We start from the raw sequence: 15,946 nt of genomic DNA, 5'->3' as shown, positions 1-15,946 counted from the left end.
CTAAGACCAAGCCAACATCAGTAATAGGCAATTTTAACACCACTCCTACAATAGCGGAAGCACTGACTAAAGCACAGTTTAAATTTACTCTACATAATGGAACTGGTAAACAATTTCCATTAAGGCCCTTAATCAATACACTTTTTTATTTAGCGAACTCTTCAGAGAATAACACTCACCTTGTATGACTCTGGTCTACAATAAGCAGATATCATGGTATTTAAGATTTAATTTTTTCTTTCTTAGCGTATAAATCTAGATATCTGAAGTAGATTGTAGATAAATGTTCATTCTGTGATGTTTTCTCACTTCACTTGAAACACCATAGCATACAGGGCTACGGGCCAAGCGCTAGAAAATGGGATTAGAATAGATAGGTACTTAATGGCTGGCATAGACACGATGGGCCGAAGGACCTATTTCTGTGCTGTATAACTCTATGACTCTATGTTCAGAGTGATAGTTATTGCTGTTCAAGTTTACTAAAGGTAAGACCCATACATTAATAGTTTATAAATTTTGGAACAAACTGAAATTATCCGTTATGATTTCAAAAAATTGATTTTCTTCTAACTGTTTTTCCAAAATAACTTTGTTTATGACAAGAAATACAACAATAAAGCTCAATTTACGCCATCATCATGAATAACTAATCAAACCAGTCCTTTAACAGTTTGAGAAGGAACAGGGGAAGGAAGCATTTAACCCTTTTCAATTGAATAATTACTGCATTTTTTCATTTTCCAAACCTGACATTTACACTTGAATCTTATAAACATGAATGTGGACAAGAGTCCCTGTGAAGTACATTTATTTTTCTTGGAATTTATTTAGAATTTGCAATGATATGAACTGGAATATTTTTGAAACTGGAGAGAATTAACTTAATCATTTAATATCAAATATTTTGATTTGGAAACGGTTAATAGATTTGAAGCATATCAAATAGTTCTGAAATCTAAGAGTATATCTTGTAGGTTTTACCATAATGATTACTTCCTCTCTCTAGAGAAGCAGGTATTAAAATATTGAGCATTTGATTTTCTTTAAAATTCTGTAAACTTGTCAAAAACACCACTTACCCGTTTTTCTGTGTAAGTGCGATGACCCAAATACACTGTCGCATTAACCATTAATCGTTCACCCAGCAGTTTGTTTACTATGCATGGGGTCGGGATTCTTTTGCTGAACGCATGAGGGTTTGTGTAAAAATAGTGACTTGTAAAAATACAGCACTATGCTCATGGTAACTGATGAGTGAAAGTTTCTTGCTCAGGTATCGGCTTAGTGGCATGGTACTGCCAGCTTTGAAGGAGTGGATGGAAAAATCCTTTGGAGCGAGTTTGGAGCACAGAACGACCCCAAGGGTAATAAAGTTGTGCACAACAGTTCTTTGACATTCCTTTGATATCTTGCTGGTATACTATAAGCAAAAGATTTTGCATGATTTGTTGAACCTGAAATAACAAGAGAAATGCCTAACTCAGGTTCTAGTTTTGTAAAATTTTTCTGGTACAAAATGTTGGTGCTCAAATGATGGCCTGATTTATTCCAGTGCACCGTTTTAAGTACTTAAGTGAGAAAATGGGGCATGTTTGGCCTATTAATTTTAAAACAAAAAATGCCGCCTTGCTGTTTTGGTTTTGGCAAGACTGCTAACTTGAAAGAATTCTCTTTTGCGGTTGAACAATAATTTATAGAAATTAATTACACTTTCTTTTTTACTTTGAAGACTACACCAAATTTAGATGATCTTCCATTATCCATTCTAAATGAAGAATGTCTGAAGGAACTAAAGGACTTGGGTATCCCGTTTTCACAAGATCCAGAAGATAGGTTAATAAGGTCCCATGGTAAGAAATCTGAATTTTTCTTAAATAAATATAAAATACTCAAACTATTTTGTGATCAACTATTGCACTTTGTTTTAAATGCAGGCCATTGCTTACATGAGATTTTTGCTCTACGTGAAGGCAAGGTTGAACGAGTTCCGGATGTTGTAATCTGGCCAAGTAAGTGTAGTGGTTTGTGTTTTTTGCCAACGTTTTCAAACTGGCATACGCTTAGCCAAATATATAATGAGCATAGAATTCTCTAAATGTGAAAAATATGGAAAGTATGTTTCCAAAGTACACTTTTGCTCAAATTACATGTGCATTTTTGCTCCTGCCATATTCCATGTTGTCTGAATAACTAATTGCAGCCATAAGTGTTGCATTGTCTGTCATGTACAGTACGCGTTTTTACAACCAAAATTATTTTGTATTCCAGGCTGTCATTCTGATGTTGTCAAGATAGTACAGCTGGCTTCTAAGCACAATGTTTGCATCATTCCATTTGGTGGTAAGTATTTTTAATTGTATATTGTATAATTGTAAGTTTAATTATAAAACTAAATTGTAGTTTGCTCAACTTTACTTAATTGCCCCAAATTAACTGAGGTTCAAACAGAATCGACCCTGAAAAATGTTCATTTACTGAAGAGAAATTGGCTTCCAAGAAGTTTTTTCAAGAAAAGGCAATTCATTAAGCTTTTGAATTTGCAGTTTTATAGCCTGAAGAAAATTTGAACTAGAATGTGTTTTCCAAATATCTAACTTGGGTTTTGTTTTTGCAGTACCAAATGTCAGTACAGGTACTGTCTCAAATCCGGCTATCCAAAAACTGGACTTTTTTTTTTAAGTAGCCATCACCTCACTGACATCTTTGGTCTAATTGTATGGCTGGGAAACTCCTTGAAGCTCCTCCCACTCTACCGCCAATGCAGTGGGAACCCCATTTACATACATAAACAGAGCTTCGGCAAAGTAACACTGGCTGATCTAAAGCAGCTTCAAGAAATTTCCTGGCTTAGCTTGCAGCATTGTCTCTCTTTCAAAACTGCCCTTTGCAATCCCTACTAGAAAAACATGCCCTCATCACTTTCTGCACGCCCGAACCCTCCCGATCAGAAAACCGGCAAGATCCGAAATCCGGCACGGGCTTGATCCCGAGGTTGCCGAGACACTATGTGTAAGACACAGAAAAATTACATTTAATTACAACATGTTTGGTGTTGCTTGAAATATGGAATTTATACTGATTGCTCTCAGCCTGTCCATGTCAACACTTTCGTTTCACATTATCTGGGGAGTTGGAAAGCTTATTTAAGAGGCTTGGGAAGTTCATTATGTGAAAGGCACAATTTAAATATAAATTGTTGTTGTAATTCTGCACAAAAGTACAACTGTGGTTTACAGCTGAGTTGAAGTTCCCTGTTATCTCAAGCAGGTTGGAATCGATGCTTCAGCTGATGATGTAACTTCAATTGCACTCTTCATGATTGTTCATGTGTTTCCACCTTGCATTTCAGGAGATATGCTGCAAAGGAGTATCTAATTTGTCAGAGTACTTTTAAAATTGTTCTAACATTGGCCATTTGTTTTCACTGTTCATGCTGCAATATACCTTTGCAAAAAGTAAATTCAATTCATACTTACTTTTTAAAAGGCTGCTTATGACCACCTGGGTTCTAAATAAAGCCAATAATTCTGTTTAATCTTTGTTTTCTACTCCCATGTCAAACAGGTTAATATTTTTCCAAGTTCCTTTACTTGGAGTTCTTTTGACTTTTTTCTAATTTGAAAAATGTATTGCAATTGAGCTATGCAATTTGACTTGAAGGAAATTACAGGATGAGTATCGTGACTTGGGTTAAGAAAAATAAAGGCATAGGCTGCTTAACTTGAGCAGCACAGCATCAGTAGGTAATGTCGGCAGCATCACAAATTATTTTTCGTAACTTGCAGCATGATGCCACCATTAAACACATCTTCCCCTCGCCCCGCTGTCAGCATTCCTTAGGGACCATTCCCTCCGGGACACCCTGGTCCACTCTTCCATCACCCCCAACACCTCATCCCCTTCCCACAGCACCTTCCCGTGCAATCGCAGAAGGTGCAACACCTGCCCCTTTACCTCCTCCCTTTTCACCATCCAAGGACCCAAACACACTTTTCAGGTGAAGCAGCGCTTCAGTTTGATCTACTGCATTTGCTACTCCCAATACGGACTCCTCTACTTGGGGAGACCAAGCACAGACTGGGTGATTGCTTCGCAGAACACCTTCGGCCTGTCCGCAAGCATGACCCCAACCTTCCTGTTGCTTGGCATTTCAACTCACCATCCTGCTCTCATGCCCACATGTCTGTCCTTGGCCTGCTGCAATGTTCCAGTGAAGCCCACGCAAACCGTTTTGCAGCTTAACATTCTGGACTTAACGTTGAGTTCAACAACTTCAGACCATGAACTCTGTCCTCTATCTTCATCCCTTTTTTAAAACTTATTTTAATAGGTAGAACGAGGAAAGAGGTTCTGCTGAGGGAATACGAGCAGCTAGGGGCTAAATTAAAAAGCAGAACTAAGAAGGTGGTAATCTCCGGATTACTACCTGAGCCACAAGCTAATTGGCACAGGGTCAATAAGATTAAAGAGGTAAATGTGTGGCTCAAAGATTGGTGTGGGAGAAATGGGTTTGAATTCGTGGGACATTGGCACCTGCACTGGGGAAAGAGGGAGCTATTCCGTTCGGACAGGCTCCACTTGAATCATGCTGGGACCAGTGTCCTGGCGAATCGCATAACTAGGGTTGCAGATACGGCTCTAAACTAAATAGTGGGAGGAGGGTTCAGTTGCATGGAAATATAAAAAATCAAAGTTTAAGGAGAGGGTAAGAGTGCAGGTTAGTGACGAGCCTGATTGTTACCAAAGAGTGAAAGGAAGGGACAGTGTGTGTGAACGCTATATTGCACCAAAGAACCATATAAGAGTAGGGAAAATTGACAATAGGGCAAACTTAAAGGCTTTGTATCTGAATGTGCATAGCATTCGGAATATAACTAATGAGTTAACAGCGCAAATAGAGATAAATAGGTATGACTTGGTGACGATTACTGAGACGTGGTTACAGGGAGAGCGGGTTTGGGAGTTGAATATCCAAGGGTACTCTGTTTTGGAAGGATAGGCAGGAAGGAAAAGGAGGTGGTGTAGCTTCGTTAGTAAAGGAAGAGATCAGTGCTATAGTGAGGAATGATATAAGCACTGGAGAGCAAGACGTAGAGTCAGTCTGGGTAGAAATAAGAAATAGCAAGGGAAAGAAGTCCCTGGCGGGAGTAATTTATAGGTCCTCAAACAGTAGTTCAACAGTAGGGCACAATATAAACCAGGAAATACTGGAAGCATGTAAGAAAGGCATGGCAATAATCATGGGTGATTTTAATATGCATATAGACTGGACTAATCAAATTGGCAAGGGTAGCCTTGAGGGAGAGTTCATAGAGTGTATTAGAGACTGTTTCTTGGAGCAATATGTTGTGGAACCAGCTAGGGAGCAGGCTAAAACAAAAACAGAATTACCTGGAAAAACTCAGCAGGTCTGGCAGCATCGGCGGAGAAGAAATCAGTTAACGTTTCGAGCCTTCACGGCCCTTCGGCAGAACTGAAGCATAGTTAGAAGAAGGGAGAAATATAAATTGGTTTAAGGTGGGTGGGGTGGGGGAGGAGAGACACATTGAGGGTGTGGTGATTGTGGAGATGAGCAGATAATCAAAAGATGTCATAGACAAAAGGGTCAAAGAGGTGTCGAAGGTGGTGACATTTGTCTGAGAAAAGTGCTAATTAAGAATGGAAGACAGGATATTCAAAGTACAGCTCTAGTGGGGGTGGGGTGGAAAGACTAACAAGGTTTTAGTTTAGATTTAAAAATAATGGAAATAGGTGGGGAAAGAAGAATCTATATAAATTATTGAAAAAAAAAAGTGGGGTGGGGGGAGAAACGGGGTGGGGATGGGGGGAGGGGGAGTTTAAGATCTAAAGTTGTTGAATTCAATATTCAGCCCAGAAGGCTGTAAAGTGCCTAGTCGGAAGATGAGGTGCTGTTCCTCCAGTTTGCGTTGGGCTTCACTGGAACAATGCAGCAAGCCAAGGACAGACATGTGGGCAAGAGAACAGGGTGGAGTGTTAAAATGGCAAGCGACAGGGAGGTTTGGGTCTTTCTTGCGGACAGACCGCAGGTGTTCTGCAAAGCGGTCGTCCAGTTTGCGTTTGGTCTCTCCAGTGTAGAGGAGACCGCATTGGGAGCAACGAATGCAGTAGACTAAGTTAGGGGAAATGCAAGTGAAATGCTGCTTCACTTGAAAGGAGTGTTTGGGCCCTTGGACGGTGAGGAGAGAGGAAGTGAAGGGGCAGGTGTTGCATCTTCTGCGTGGGCATGGGGAGGTGCCATAAGTGGGGGTTGAGGAGTAGGGGGTGATGGAGGAGTGGACCAGGGTGTCCCGGAGGGAACGATCCCTACGGAATGCCGTCAGGGGGGGTGAAGGGAAGATGTGTTTGGTGGTGGCATCATGCTGGAGTTGGCGGAAATGGCGGAGGATGATCCTTTGAATGCGGAGGCTGGTGGGGTGATAAGTGAGGACAAGGGGGACCCTACCATGTTTCTGGGAAGGAGGAGAAGGCGTGAGGGAGGATGCGCGGGTTATGGGCCGGACACGGTTGAGGGCCCTGTCAACAACCGTGTCCGGCCCATAACCCGCGCATCCTCCCTCACGCCTTCTCCTCCTTCCCAGAAACATGACAGGGTCCCCCTTGTCCTCACTTATCACCCCACCAGCCTCCGCATTCAAAGGATCATCCTCCGCCATTTCCGCCAACTCCAGCATGATGCCACCACCAAACACATCGTCCCTTCACACCCCCGGCGGCATTCGTAGGGATCGTTCCCTCCGGGACACCCTGGTCCACTCCTCCATCACCCCCTACTCCTCAACCCCCACTTATGGCACCTCCCCATGTCCACGCAGAAGATGCAACACCTGCCCCTTCACTTCCTCTCTCCTCACCGTCCAAGGGCCCAAACACTCCTTTCAAGTGAAGCAGCATTTCACTTGCATTTCCCCTAACTTAGTCTACTGCATTGTTTGCTCCCAATGCGGTCTCCTCTACATTGGAGAGACCAAACGCAAACTGGGCGACCGTTTTGCGGAACACCTGCGGTCTGTCCGCAAGAAAAACCCAAACCTCCCTGTCGCTTGCCATTGTAACACTCCACCCTGTTCTCTTGCCCACATGTCTGTCCTTGGCTTGCTGCATTGTTCCAGTGAAGCCCAACGCAAACTGGAGGAACAGCACCTCATCTTCCGACTAGGCACTTTACAGCCTTCTGGGCTGAATATTGAATTCAACAACTTTAGATCTTAAACTCCCCCTCCCCCCATCCCCACCCCGTTTCTTGCCCCCCCCCCTTTTTTTTTTCAATAATTTATATAGATTCTTCTTTCCCCACCTATTTCCATTATTTTTAAATCTAAACTAATACCTTGTTAGTCTTTCCACCCCACCCCCACTAGAGCTGTACTTTGAATATCCTGTCTTCCATTCTTAATTAGCACTTTTCTCAGACAAATGTCACCACCTTCGACACCTCTTTGACCCTTTTGTCTATGACATCTTTTGATTATCTGCTCATCTCCACAATCACCACACCCTCAATGTGTCTCTCTCTCCACCACCCCCCACCCCACCCACCTTAAACCAATTTATATTTCTCCCTTCTTCTAACTATGCTTCAGTTCTGCCGAAGGGCCATGAAGGCTCGAAACGTTAACTGATTTCTTCTCCGCCGATGCTGCCAGACCTGCTGAGTTTTTCCAGGTAATTCTGTTTTTGTTTTGGATTTCCAGCATCCGCAGTAGCTTTTAGCTAGGGAGCAGGCTATTCTGGATTTGGTTTTGTGTAATGAGATGGGATTAATTAATGATCTCATAATAAAGGATCCTCCAGGGAAGAGTAATCATAGCATGCCAGAATTTCAAGTTCAGTTTGAGAGTGAGAAACTTGAGTCCCACACTAATGTTCTGGAGTTAAACAAAGGTAAATACATAGGCATGAGGGCAGATTTGGCCCTAGTGGACTGGGAAGACTACAAGGTTGGTGAACAGTGGCAGATATTTAAGGAAATATTTAATTCCTCCCAAGTAAAATATATTCCAAAGAGGAAGAAAGATGGTAAGAGGGGGAAAAAGCTTCCATGGCTAAGCAAGGAAGTTAAAGATAACATAAAGGCAAAAACTAAGGCATACCAAATTGCAAAGGTCAGTGCCAGGCTGGAAGATTGGGAAACTTTTAAAGATCAACAAAGGGTTACTAAAAAATAATAAAAAGAGCAAAGGTAAATTATGAAGGAAAACTGGTGCAAAATGTAAAAACTGATAACAAAAGCCTCTACAAGTATAGAAAAGGAAAGAGAGTAGCTAAAGTGAATGTTGATCCCTTGAAGGATGAGACTGGGGAGTTAATAGTGGGGAACGCAGAAATGGCAGAGACGCTTAATCAATATTTTGCCTCAGTTTTCACGGTGGAGGACACTAGTACCACCCCAATAGTAACAGGTAGTGCAGAGGGTATAGAGGAGGAACTTAGAACAATCACCATCACTAGAGAAAAAGCACTGAGCAAACTATTAGAATTAAAGGGTGACAAGTCCCCAGGACCTGATGGCCTACATCCCAGGGTCTTAAAGGAAGTGGCACTGGAGAGCAAGATGTAGAGTCAGTCTGGGTAGAAATAAGAAATAGCAAGGGAAAGAAGTCTCTGGTGGGAGTAATCTATAGGTCCCCAAACAGTAGTTCAGCAGTAGGGCACAATATAAATCAGGAAATACTGGGAGCATTGGCTATAATATTCCAAAATTCCCTGGATTCTGGAAAGGTTCCAGTGGATTAGAAACATGCTAATATAATGCCCTTATTCAAAAAGGCGGGGCGGGCGGGGTGGGGGGGAGGCAGAAAGAAGGAAACTATAGACCAGTTAGTTTAATGTCTGTTGTTGGGAAATTGTTGGAATCCATTATTAAGGAAGCAGTAATGGGGCATTTGGAAAGACAAAATGCAATCCATCAGAGTCAGCATGGTTTTATGAAGAGTAAATCATGTTTGACTAATTTGCTAGAGTTCTTTGAAGATGTGACAAGCAAAGTGAATAATGGGGATCCTGTAGATGTAGTATACTGGACTTCCAGAAGGCCTTTGATAAGATGCCGCACAAAAGATTAATACACAAGATAAGATCACACGGAGTTAGGGGTAATATATTAGCTTGGATAGAGGATTGGCTAACCAACAGAAAGCAGAGAGTCGGGATAAATAGGTCTTTTCCTGGATGGCAAGCTGTAACAAGTGGGGTGCCACAGGGTTTGGTCCTTGGGGCCCCAACTATTTACAATCTATATTAATGACTTGGATTCAGGGATAGAAGGTACTATAGCTAAATTTGCAGATGACACCAAAGTAGGTGGGAAACTAAGTTGCAATGTAGAAATAAGAAATTTACAAATAGATAGGGACAGGTTAAGTGAATGGTCCAAAATTTGGCAGATGGAGTTTAACGTGGATAAGTGTGAGGTTATCCATTTTGGTCGGAAGAATAAAAAGGAGACTTATTATTTAAATGAAGAGAAACTTCAGAATGCTTCAGTGCAGAGGGACCTGGGTGTCCTCATGCATGAATCGCTGAAAGCTAGTATGGAGGTACAGCATGTAATAAGGAAGGCAAATGGACTTTTGGCATTTATTGCTAAAGGATTAGAGTATAAAAATAGGGAAGCATTGTTGCAACTGTACAAGGCATTGGTGAGACTGCACCTGGAGTACTGTGCACAGTTTTGGTCCCTTTACTTGAGGAAGGATATAGTTGCATTGGAGGCGGTTCAGAGGAGGTTCAGTAGATTGATTCCAAAGAAGCGGGGCTTGTCTTATGAGGAGAGGTTGAGCAGTTTAGGCCTATACTCGCTAGAGTTTAGAAGGATGAGAGGAGATCTAATTGAGGTGTATAAGATGCTAAAGGGGATAGACAAAGTAGACGTGGAGCGGATGTTTCCCCTTGTGGATCATTCTAGAAGGAGAGGCCATAGTTTTAGGCTAAGGGGTGGTAGATTTAAATCAGAGATGAGGAGGAATTACTTTTCTCAAAGGGTCGTGAATCTGTGGAATTCACGACCTCAGAGTACATTGGATGCCAGGACGCTGAATAAATTTGAGGAAGAGATAGACAGATTTTAAATTAATAATGGGTTGAAAGGTTATGGGGAGAGGGCAGGAAATTGGAGTTGAGGCCGAAATGAGATCAGCCATGATCGTATTGAATGGCGGGGCAGGCTCGAGGGGCTGAATTGCCTACTCCTGCTCCTAGTTTTTATGTTTTAATTTTTTTTATTTATTTCCATTTATTTACTGTTTTATCCCTTTTTAAAATCCCTTTTCCTACCATTTTTCCCCAACCACTGCCCCATCCCCCCAACCCACACCCAAAAGGACCATCTGACACTTGTTTCTATGTTGTACTTTCACATAACGCTGATTCTCGTTCTGCTATTCACACATTCTGCTTTCTTACCTTTATGCCATTATCAACACCACCTTTAGCCCTTACCACTACAATTAACATTCCCTTTGTCTTGTGTCCATGACATCTTTGTCAATCTCTTCTTGACTCTCACCCATCACTGATCTTTTATTTAGCTTCACCTGCTCAACTCTCCCCCCCACCCCCCCTCCCCAAAACAGTACAAATTCCATCACATTTCTACTTCTCTAGCTCTGAAGAAGTCATACTGACTTGAAGCATTGATTCTGTTTCTCTCTCCACAGATGCTGCCAGACCTGAGTTTTTCCAGCATTTTCTGTTTTTATTATAGCTACTTGACATGTTTGTTTTGTGCCATGTGACCTGTTGTGGTTAATGTATTCTCTTGTATGCCTTACCTAGCAGCTTTGTGTTTAATGCTGGGTCCATGCAAGTCTGTGTTATGTGGTCACGATATGAATCACTCTACTCATGGGGAACGGAAAAGAAAAGATAAAGTACAAAGTTGCGTTGGCAGAAAAAATTAGGGAGAAAACAAACTCAGAATGAGAGGGCAATTGAATGAGGGAGAAATGGAGGAACAAGCGGGAAAAAAGAAGGATCAAAAGAACAAACATTCAGGCAGATATTAGCATACATCAAGATAGGAAAGTGAGTCAAATGCCAGTGTCCATATAGTGTCAGCAGTGGCTCCTTGAATCCATAAACTTATAAAGTAATATTGAATTGTTTTTTCATTAAAAGAACCTGACCTGGATTGTTCTTAAAAGACAGTTATAGATTCTAAGGCAGCTTTTATATTGCATCATTGCTGCTGGGTTTCTGAAGCATGGAATTCATGCAGCTGGTTGCAAGCCAAATGCAAAACAGCCAGTACTCGTTAAAACTAGCAGCCACTTAGAGAGACTACTAAAATGGGTCTTCCTGGCAGTCATTCTTGGTGAGTCCCCTGTGGCTTTCCATTTTGTGTTAAGTAGTTTTATCTGCTGTATATTGACATTTGTGTTGTTGGTAAGCATTTAATTATAAAACTTCTCGGTGTGAGTTTGGTGCTTAAGGAAACCAGCAGTGTTAATGCATGTCTTGCCCAACACTAAATAATTTGTTAAATTCATGGCTTCACAATCCAGATGGAAAAACTTGATACACTTTTCATGTATACCAGACCCATGGTTGCAGACATTAGACCCTGCAATGAAGTATCACATGTCCTTTTCCAACAGCTAGAAAAATTGTGGGTTTGGATCTCTGATAATGGCCATAAATATCAAACCAAGTTTTTATTTTAACTTTTGTCCCTAGGCTGTAGGTTACTCTGGAAAGACCACATTTATTGCTCATTGCAAGTTATCCTCAGAATATAGTGGTACACGATGGATTAATGCCAGATTCCTTGTACTGATGGTGCTCGCACGATGGTGTTAGGCAAGAAATGGCAGGAGTTTGACATGGAGATGAAGGACTGGTGGAATATGGTCAAATCAGGGTATTTAGGAATATGGAGGTGATGGCCATGGTATTCCTGACTTCCTTATTGGGAGAGATCAAGGGGATGGGAGGTTTAGTTGAAGAAAATTTGATGAGTTGCTGTAGTTTGTCCTGTAGACTCTTCATACTGCAATCACTGTGCACTTTTGATGAGGTGAATATGGAGTTCAGTAACAGTGGCTCAATCAAGCAGATTGCTGTATGTTGGATGGCGTCGATCTGCTTGAGTGTTGCAACTGCACCCATCTTAGCCAGTGGCATTCCATGCTGCCTTAAGACATGCTTAGGTTAGGAAGTGAGCCATTTGTTGCAGTGTATGTTGCCTGCTCTGTAGCTGTGGTTATGGATATGGGAATTCTGTGATGTTGGTGCCATTGTCGATCAGAGGATGGGGTTGAATCTTGTTGGAGATTGCTGTCGCCCAGCACTTGTGTGGCACATATTACCAGACACTTATCAGCCCAACATGAATATCGTCCCATGTCTGCTGCATCATTGAGGTGTTTTCACTGAAGCTGTGCACTCGAATAGGCAGTGATCTATTCCACCCTTGACCTTATATCAGAGCAAAGGTCATTGAAGCAGCTGAAGATAGTTAGGAGAATGATGCTACCCTGAGGAATTCCAGCAACGATGTTTTGAAGTTTTGGTGATTGATTGCTGACAACCACAATAGTCATCTTGCATGCCTGCAATCACAGTAGGGCTTCCTGAGGCCACACTTGGTTGAATGCTGCCTTAATGTTGAGGGCAGTTACACTTGCGCCTCTCCTGGCATTTATCTTGTGTCCATTTCTGGATGAAGTCTATGACAAGTAATTCAGTGGAATGTAAACTGAGTGTTGGCAAGCAGGGCTATTGGAGTTAGGAGGTGGCATTGTTCTCTTCTTCCATGGTATTGCTTCTCGTAAAGAACGACCAGCATTTATAGAGGAGCTTTCACAACTCGGAAGCTCCTAAAGTGCTTTGCAGCTGATAAAGTACTGTGAAGTGTAGTCACTCTTGTAATGTAGGAAGCATTACAATTTGATTGGGTGGAGGTTGACAAGATTGTTAGATTGGCAGGGCTAGATTTCTCCTTTTTTATTTGTGGATAGGTTCTACCAGGCAGTTTTGTCATTGCTGCATAGATGCCGGAGTCATAACTGCATTGTAAACTTTGGCAGGCCAGCTCTAATATGCAAGTCTTCACTACAGTCAGAATATTATCACAACCTATAACATTTGCTGTGCTCAGCTGACTGTACTCCTCTTCCTGTTACATAAATCAAATTGTATTAGCTAGATGCTGGCATCCATGGTGAGGAGGCTTAAGAAGAGGCTGAGTAAGGTCATTCATTTGACTTTTGGCTCAAAATGCTTGCAAACACAAGTCATATTTCTTGCACTTGTGCAAGACTTTATAGTGGTTGAAGATGAGATGTTCATTAAGCTTCCTGCTCTCATTAGTTGGCTGATAGAGCAGTGCCATTTTCACCTGGAGTTTGTAAGGCTGCAGAGCTTTGTGTTAGTCAGTTTGCTTTTGGGATCATTAAGCTCTCTGCATCTCCTTTTGATGTTCATGCATGTTGTAGCTTTACTAGATTGGCACCTTGTTTTGACGTATGCCTGCTTCTGCTCCTGATGCGCCTTTCTAACCTTTCTGATTGAATCAAAGTTGATATCCTGATTTGATGGATCTGGAGGAATGAGGATGTCAAGCCATGAGGTAACAGATTGTGATGGCACTCAATTCTGCTGATGTCCTCAAATGCTTATTGGATGCTTGGTTTTGGGTTGTAAGACCTGTGACTTAGTGTGGTAGCACCACACTACCTGAGGGAGCAAGACCTCACTGCGAAAATGATGCTTTCTTCTTGAGGCCTATTGGTGGTTACTCCTATCAGTGGATTTGAGGACATAATAAAGCAGGTTATTCCCTTTTGCTGATTTTTCTCACCTAACACAGGCCCTATCCAGTACCGTGGTGGTTTGGAATGTGACATGTTCAGCCAGTGGTGATGGTACCAATCCACTCTTGATGGTGAACGTTGAAGTTCTCTGAGCGTATTTTGCACCTTGCTTCCCTCAGTACTACCAACTGATGTTTAACATAGAGGAGTACTGATCTGTCAGTTATGGGAGGCAAGTCGTAATCGGCAAAATTCTTTGGCATTGTTTGGTCTGAAATCATGGGGATCCATAGTCTTATGTTAAGGACTTTCCAGATTCACATCTACCCAACTGTATACCACTACCTCCACTTCTGATGGTTTGTTTTGGTGTTGGAGCAGGACAGAACCCAAGGGTGTGATAGATGAATCTATGATGTTGGCTGAAATTCAACAAAACAGTTCACTTGACCACCCCTCCTACTGAACTCAGTATCCATCGGCAGACTAGTTACCAAGTTTACTATGCGCAGGATGCTCTGCAACAATTCATCACGTTTACTTTCTCCTGTAATGGTGAGGAAGACGAAAGCATCAAAGATAGTGGGAATGCCATCACTTGAGTTTATTTTCAAATCTCACCATGTTAACTTGGACATATTCTGCCATTTCTTTACCATCATGTCAAAATCCCGGAATTCCCTACTTTAGTAACATTATGGAAGTTCAACCATCACAAAAACTCTCAACAGTTCAAGAATGGCCATTGCCATCACCTGGACTAGTAGGAGTGGGCAATAAATGCAGCTTTGCTCATGTATATCTGAGACCACATCCTGAAATTGAGAGTGAAAAGTGTTTGTTATGGGAATAGAATTTCTGATCACGGACTTTAGTGGAAAAAGTAGACGGGAGCATTGAATGTGTGGAATGGCACTTGTAGGAACTAAAGTTTCACTCCATTGATTGTTGGTTAACTGTAATTTCAGTTTTTTTTCCACTGCTGCTAATTACAGGAAACTGGCAAAAATCTGACTTTGTAGAATTTGTTGGGAGGTTTCTTGAACCATTAGTAGTCATGCTTATCCAAAGTGATAAGTTTTAGTTACTGTAACTTTTTTTGTTTTTCATCATTTTACATACTCCATAAACCTTTTAATTCCAGAAGAGAGAAATTTATAAAAAAAAAAATCTGGATAATGTATGCTTCATGTACATATGTTAATCCAATTCAAATTTTCCATTGACCCACAGCATGAAAGTTATAATCCAAGCATAAATTAAAATTTTTTGAGTGTGTACATTTGAGTTTCAGCTGAATGAGGTCTTGTTTTCTTTTAAGCTATACCTAGGTCAATAAAGCAACCATAAAATCAATTTTCTATTTCCTAATTGTAATAGTCATTGTTTTATGTAAATAATCTGAAGTAAATTCTAAATTAGTGAACCTGCATTTTAAGCTAAATGCTTGGCTCTCAACCATATTTACTTGTAATTGCTAGTTTCTAAACCTTTGCTTATGATTTGGGTAACACTGCAAAAAATAGCAAATATAGGCTATGGAGAGATTTATGGTAACACCTGGATTTCTGGGCTCCAATAACAAAATATAGAAACAGAGGCTTTGCTTTCCTGCTACTGAATCTGAAATGAAACTTAAGCACGCACCAGTGAGCTACAAAGATTTGTCTATTGAAAGGTAACTTGTTTAGAAGTCAGCAAATAAAGAATAACAGTGCCTGCTTGTATGCAGTTAGTTATTTTAGGAAATGCTAATAAAAGTCAGTAGATTTCAGAAAAAAAAGTGGGTTTATAACATCTGTTTTTATTAGTGAGAGTTCAATCTATTCACTTGGATCAGTAAATTGCTGCTGTTGGTTGCAGCGTTTTCAGTGATTTTATTTCAGCCACTCGAGTAAAGAGCATAACAGCACAAACCATAAGGCTGCCACTGAGTTAGATTGAAAGTTGGTACCAGTTGTGTTTTTAATCTACAAAAAAGGTGAAGTTTATCCAAGCTTGTGGAGAATCCAGCATTTGAGCAAATTTGAGAAGTGGCATGTTTTTAAGTTTCATCGGGTTCTGTATAAACACTAAAACATGGAAACACTTAAGTGTCAACTGGAGCATGTTGTTTGATTTGGCTAGGACATATTTCTTCAAATAGTGCCATGAAGTTTTATATTTGCTTG

General features: G+C 41.1%; 1 protein-coding gene across 1 annotated transcript in view; it reads left to right on the top strand.

Moving 5' to 3' along the window:
- agps (alkylglycerone phosphate synthase) overlaps positions 1-15,946 on the top strand; it is a 160,284-nt gene that overhangs the window by 46,242 nt on the left and 98,096 nt on the right. The window contains exons 3-6 of the mRNA XM_078552025.1: positions 1,277-1,367; positions 1,733-1,853; positions 1,938-2,012; positions 2,272-2,343. Of these exons, the coding sequence (XP_078408151.1) occupies positions 1,277-1,367; positions 1,733-1,853; positions 1,938-2,012; positions 2,272-2,343 (359 nt within the window). The remainder of the gene's footprint in view (positions 1-1,276; positions 1,368-1,732; positions 1,854-1,937; positions 2,013-2,271; positions 2,344-15,946) is intronic.

The sequence above is a fragment of the Cetorhinus maximus genome, chromosome 11 (assembly GCF_964194155.1).
Source record: "Cetorhinus maximus chromosome 11, sCetMax3.hap1.1, whole genome shotgun sequence".
In the NCBI taxonomy this organism is placed as follows: domain Eukaryota; kingdom Metazoa; phylum Chordata; class Chondrichthyes; order Lamniformes; family Cetorhinidae; genus Cetorhinus; species Cetorhinus maximus.
This window is presented reverse-complemented; position numbering and strand designations above follow the sequence as displayed.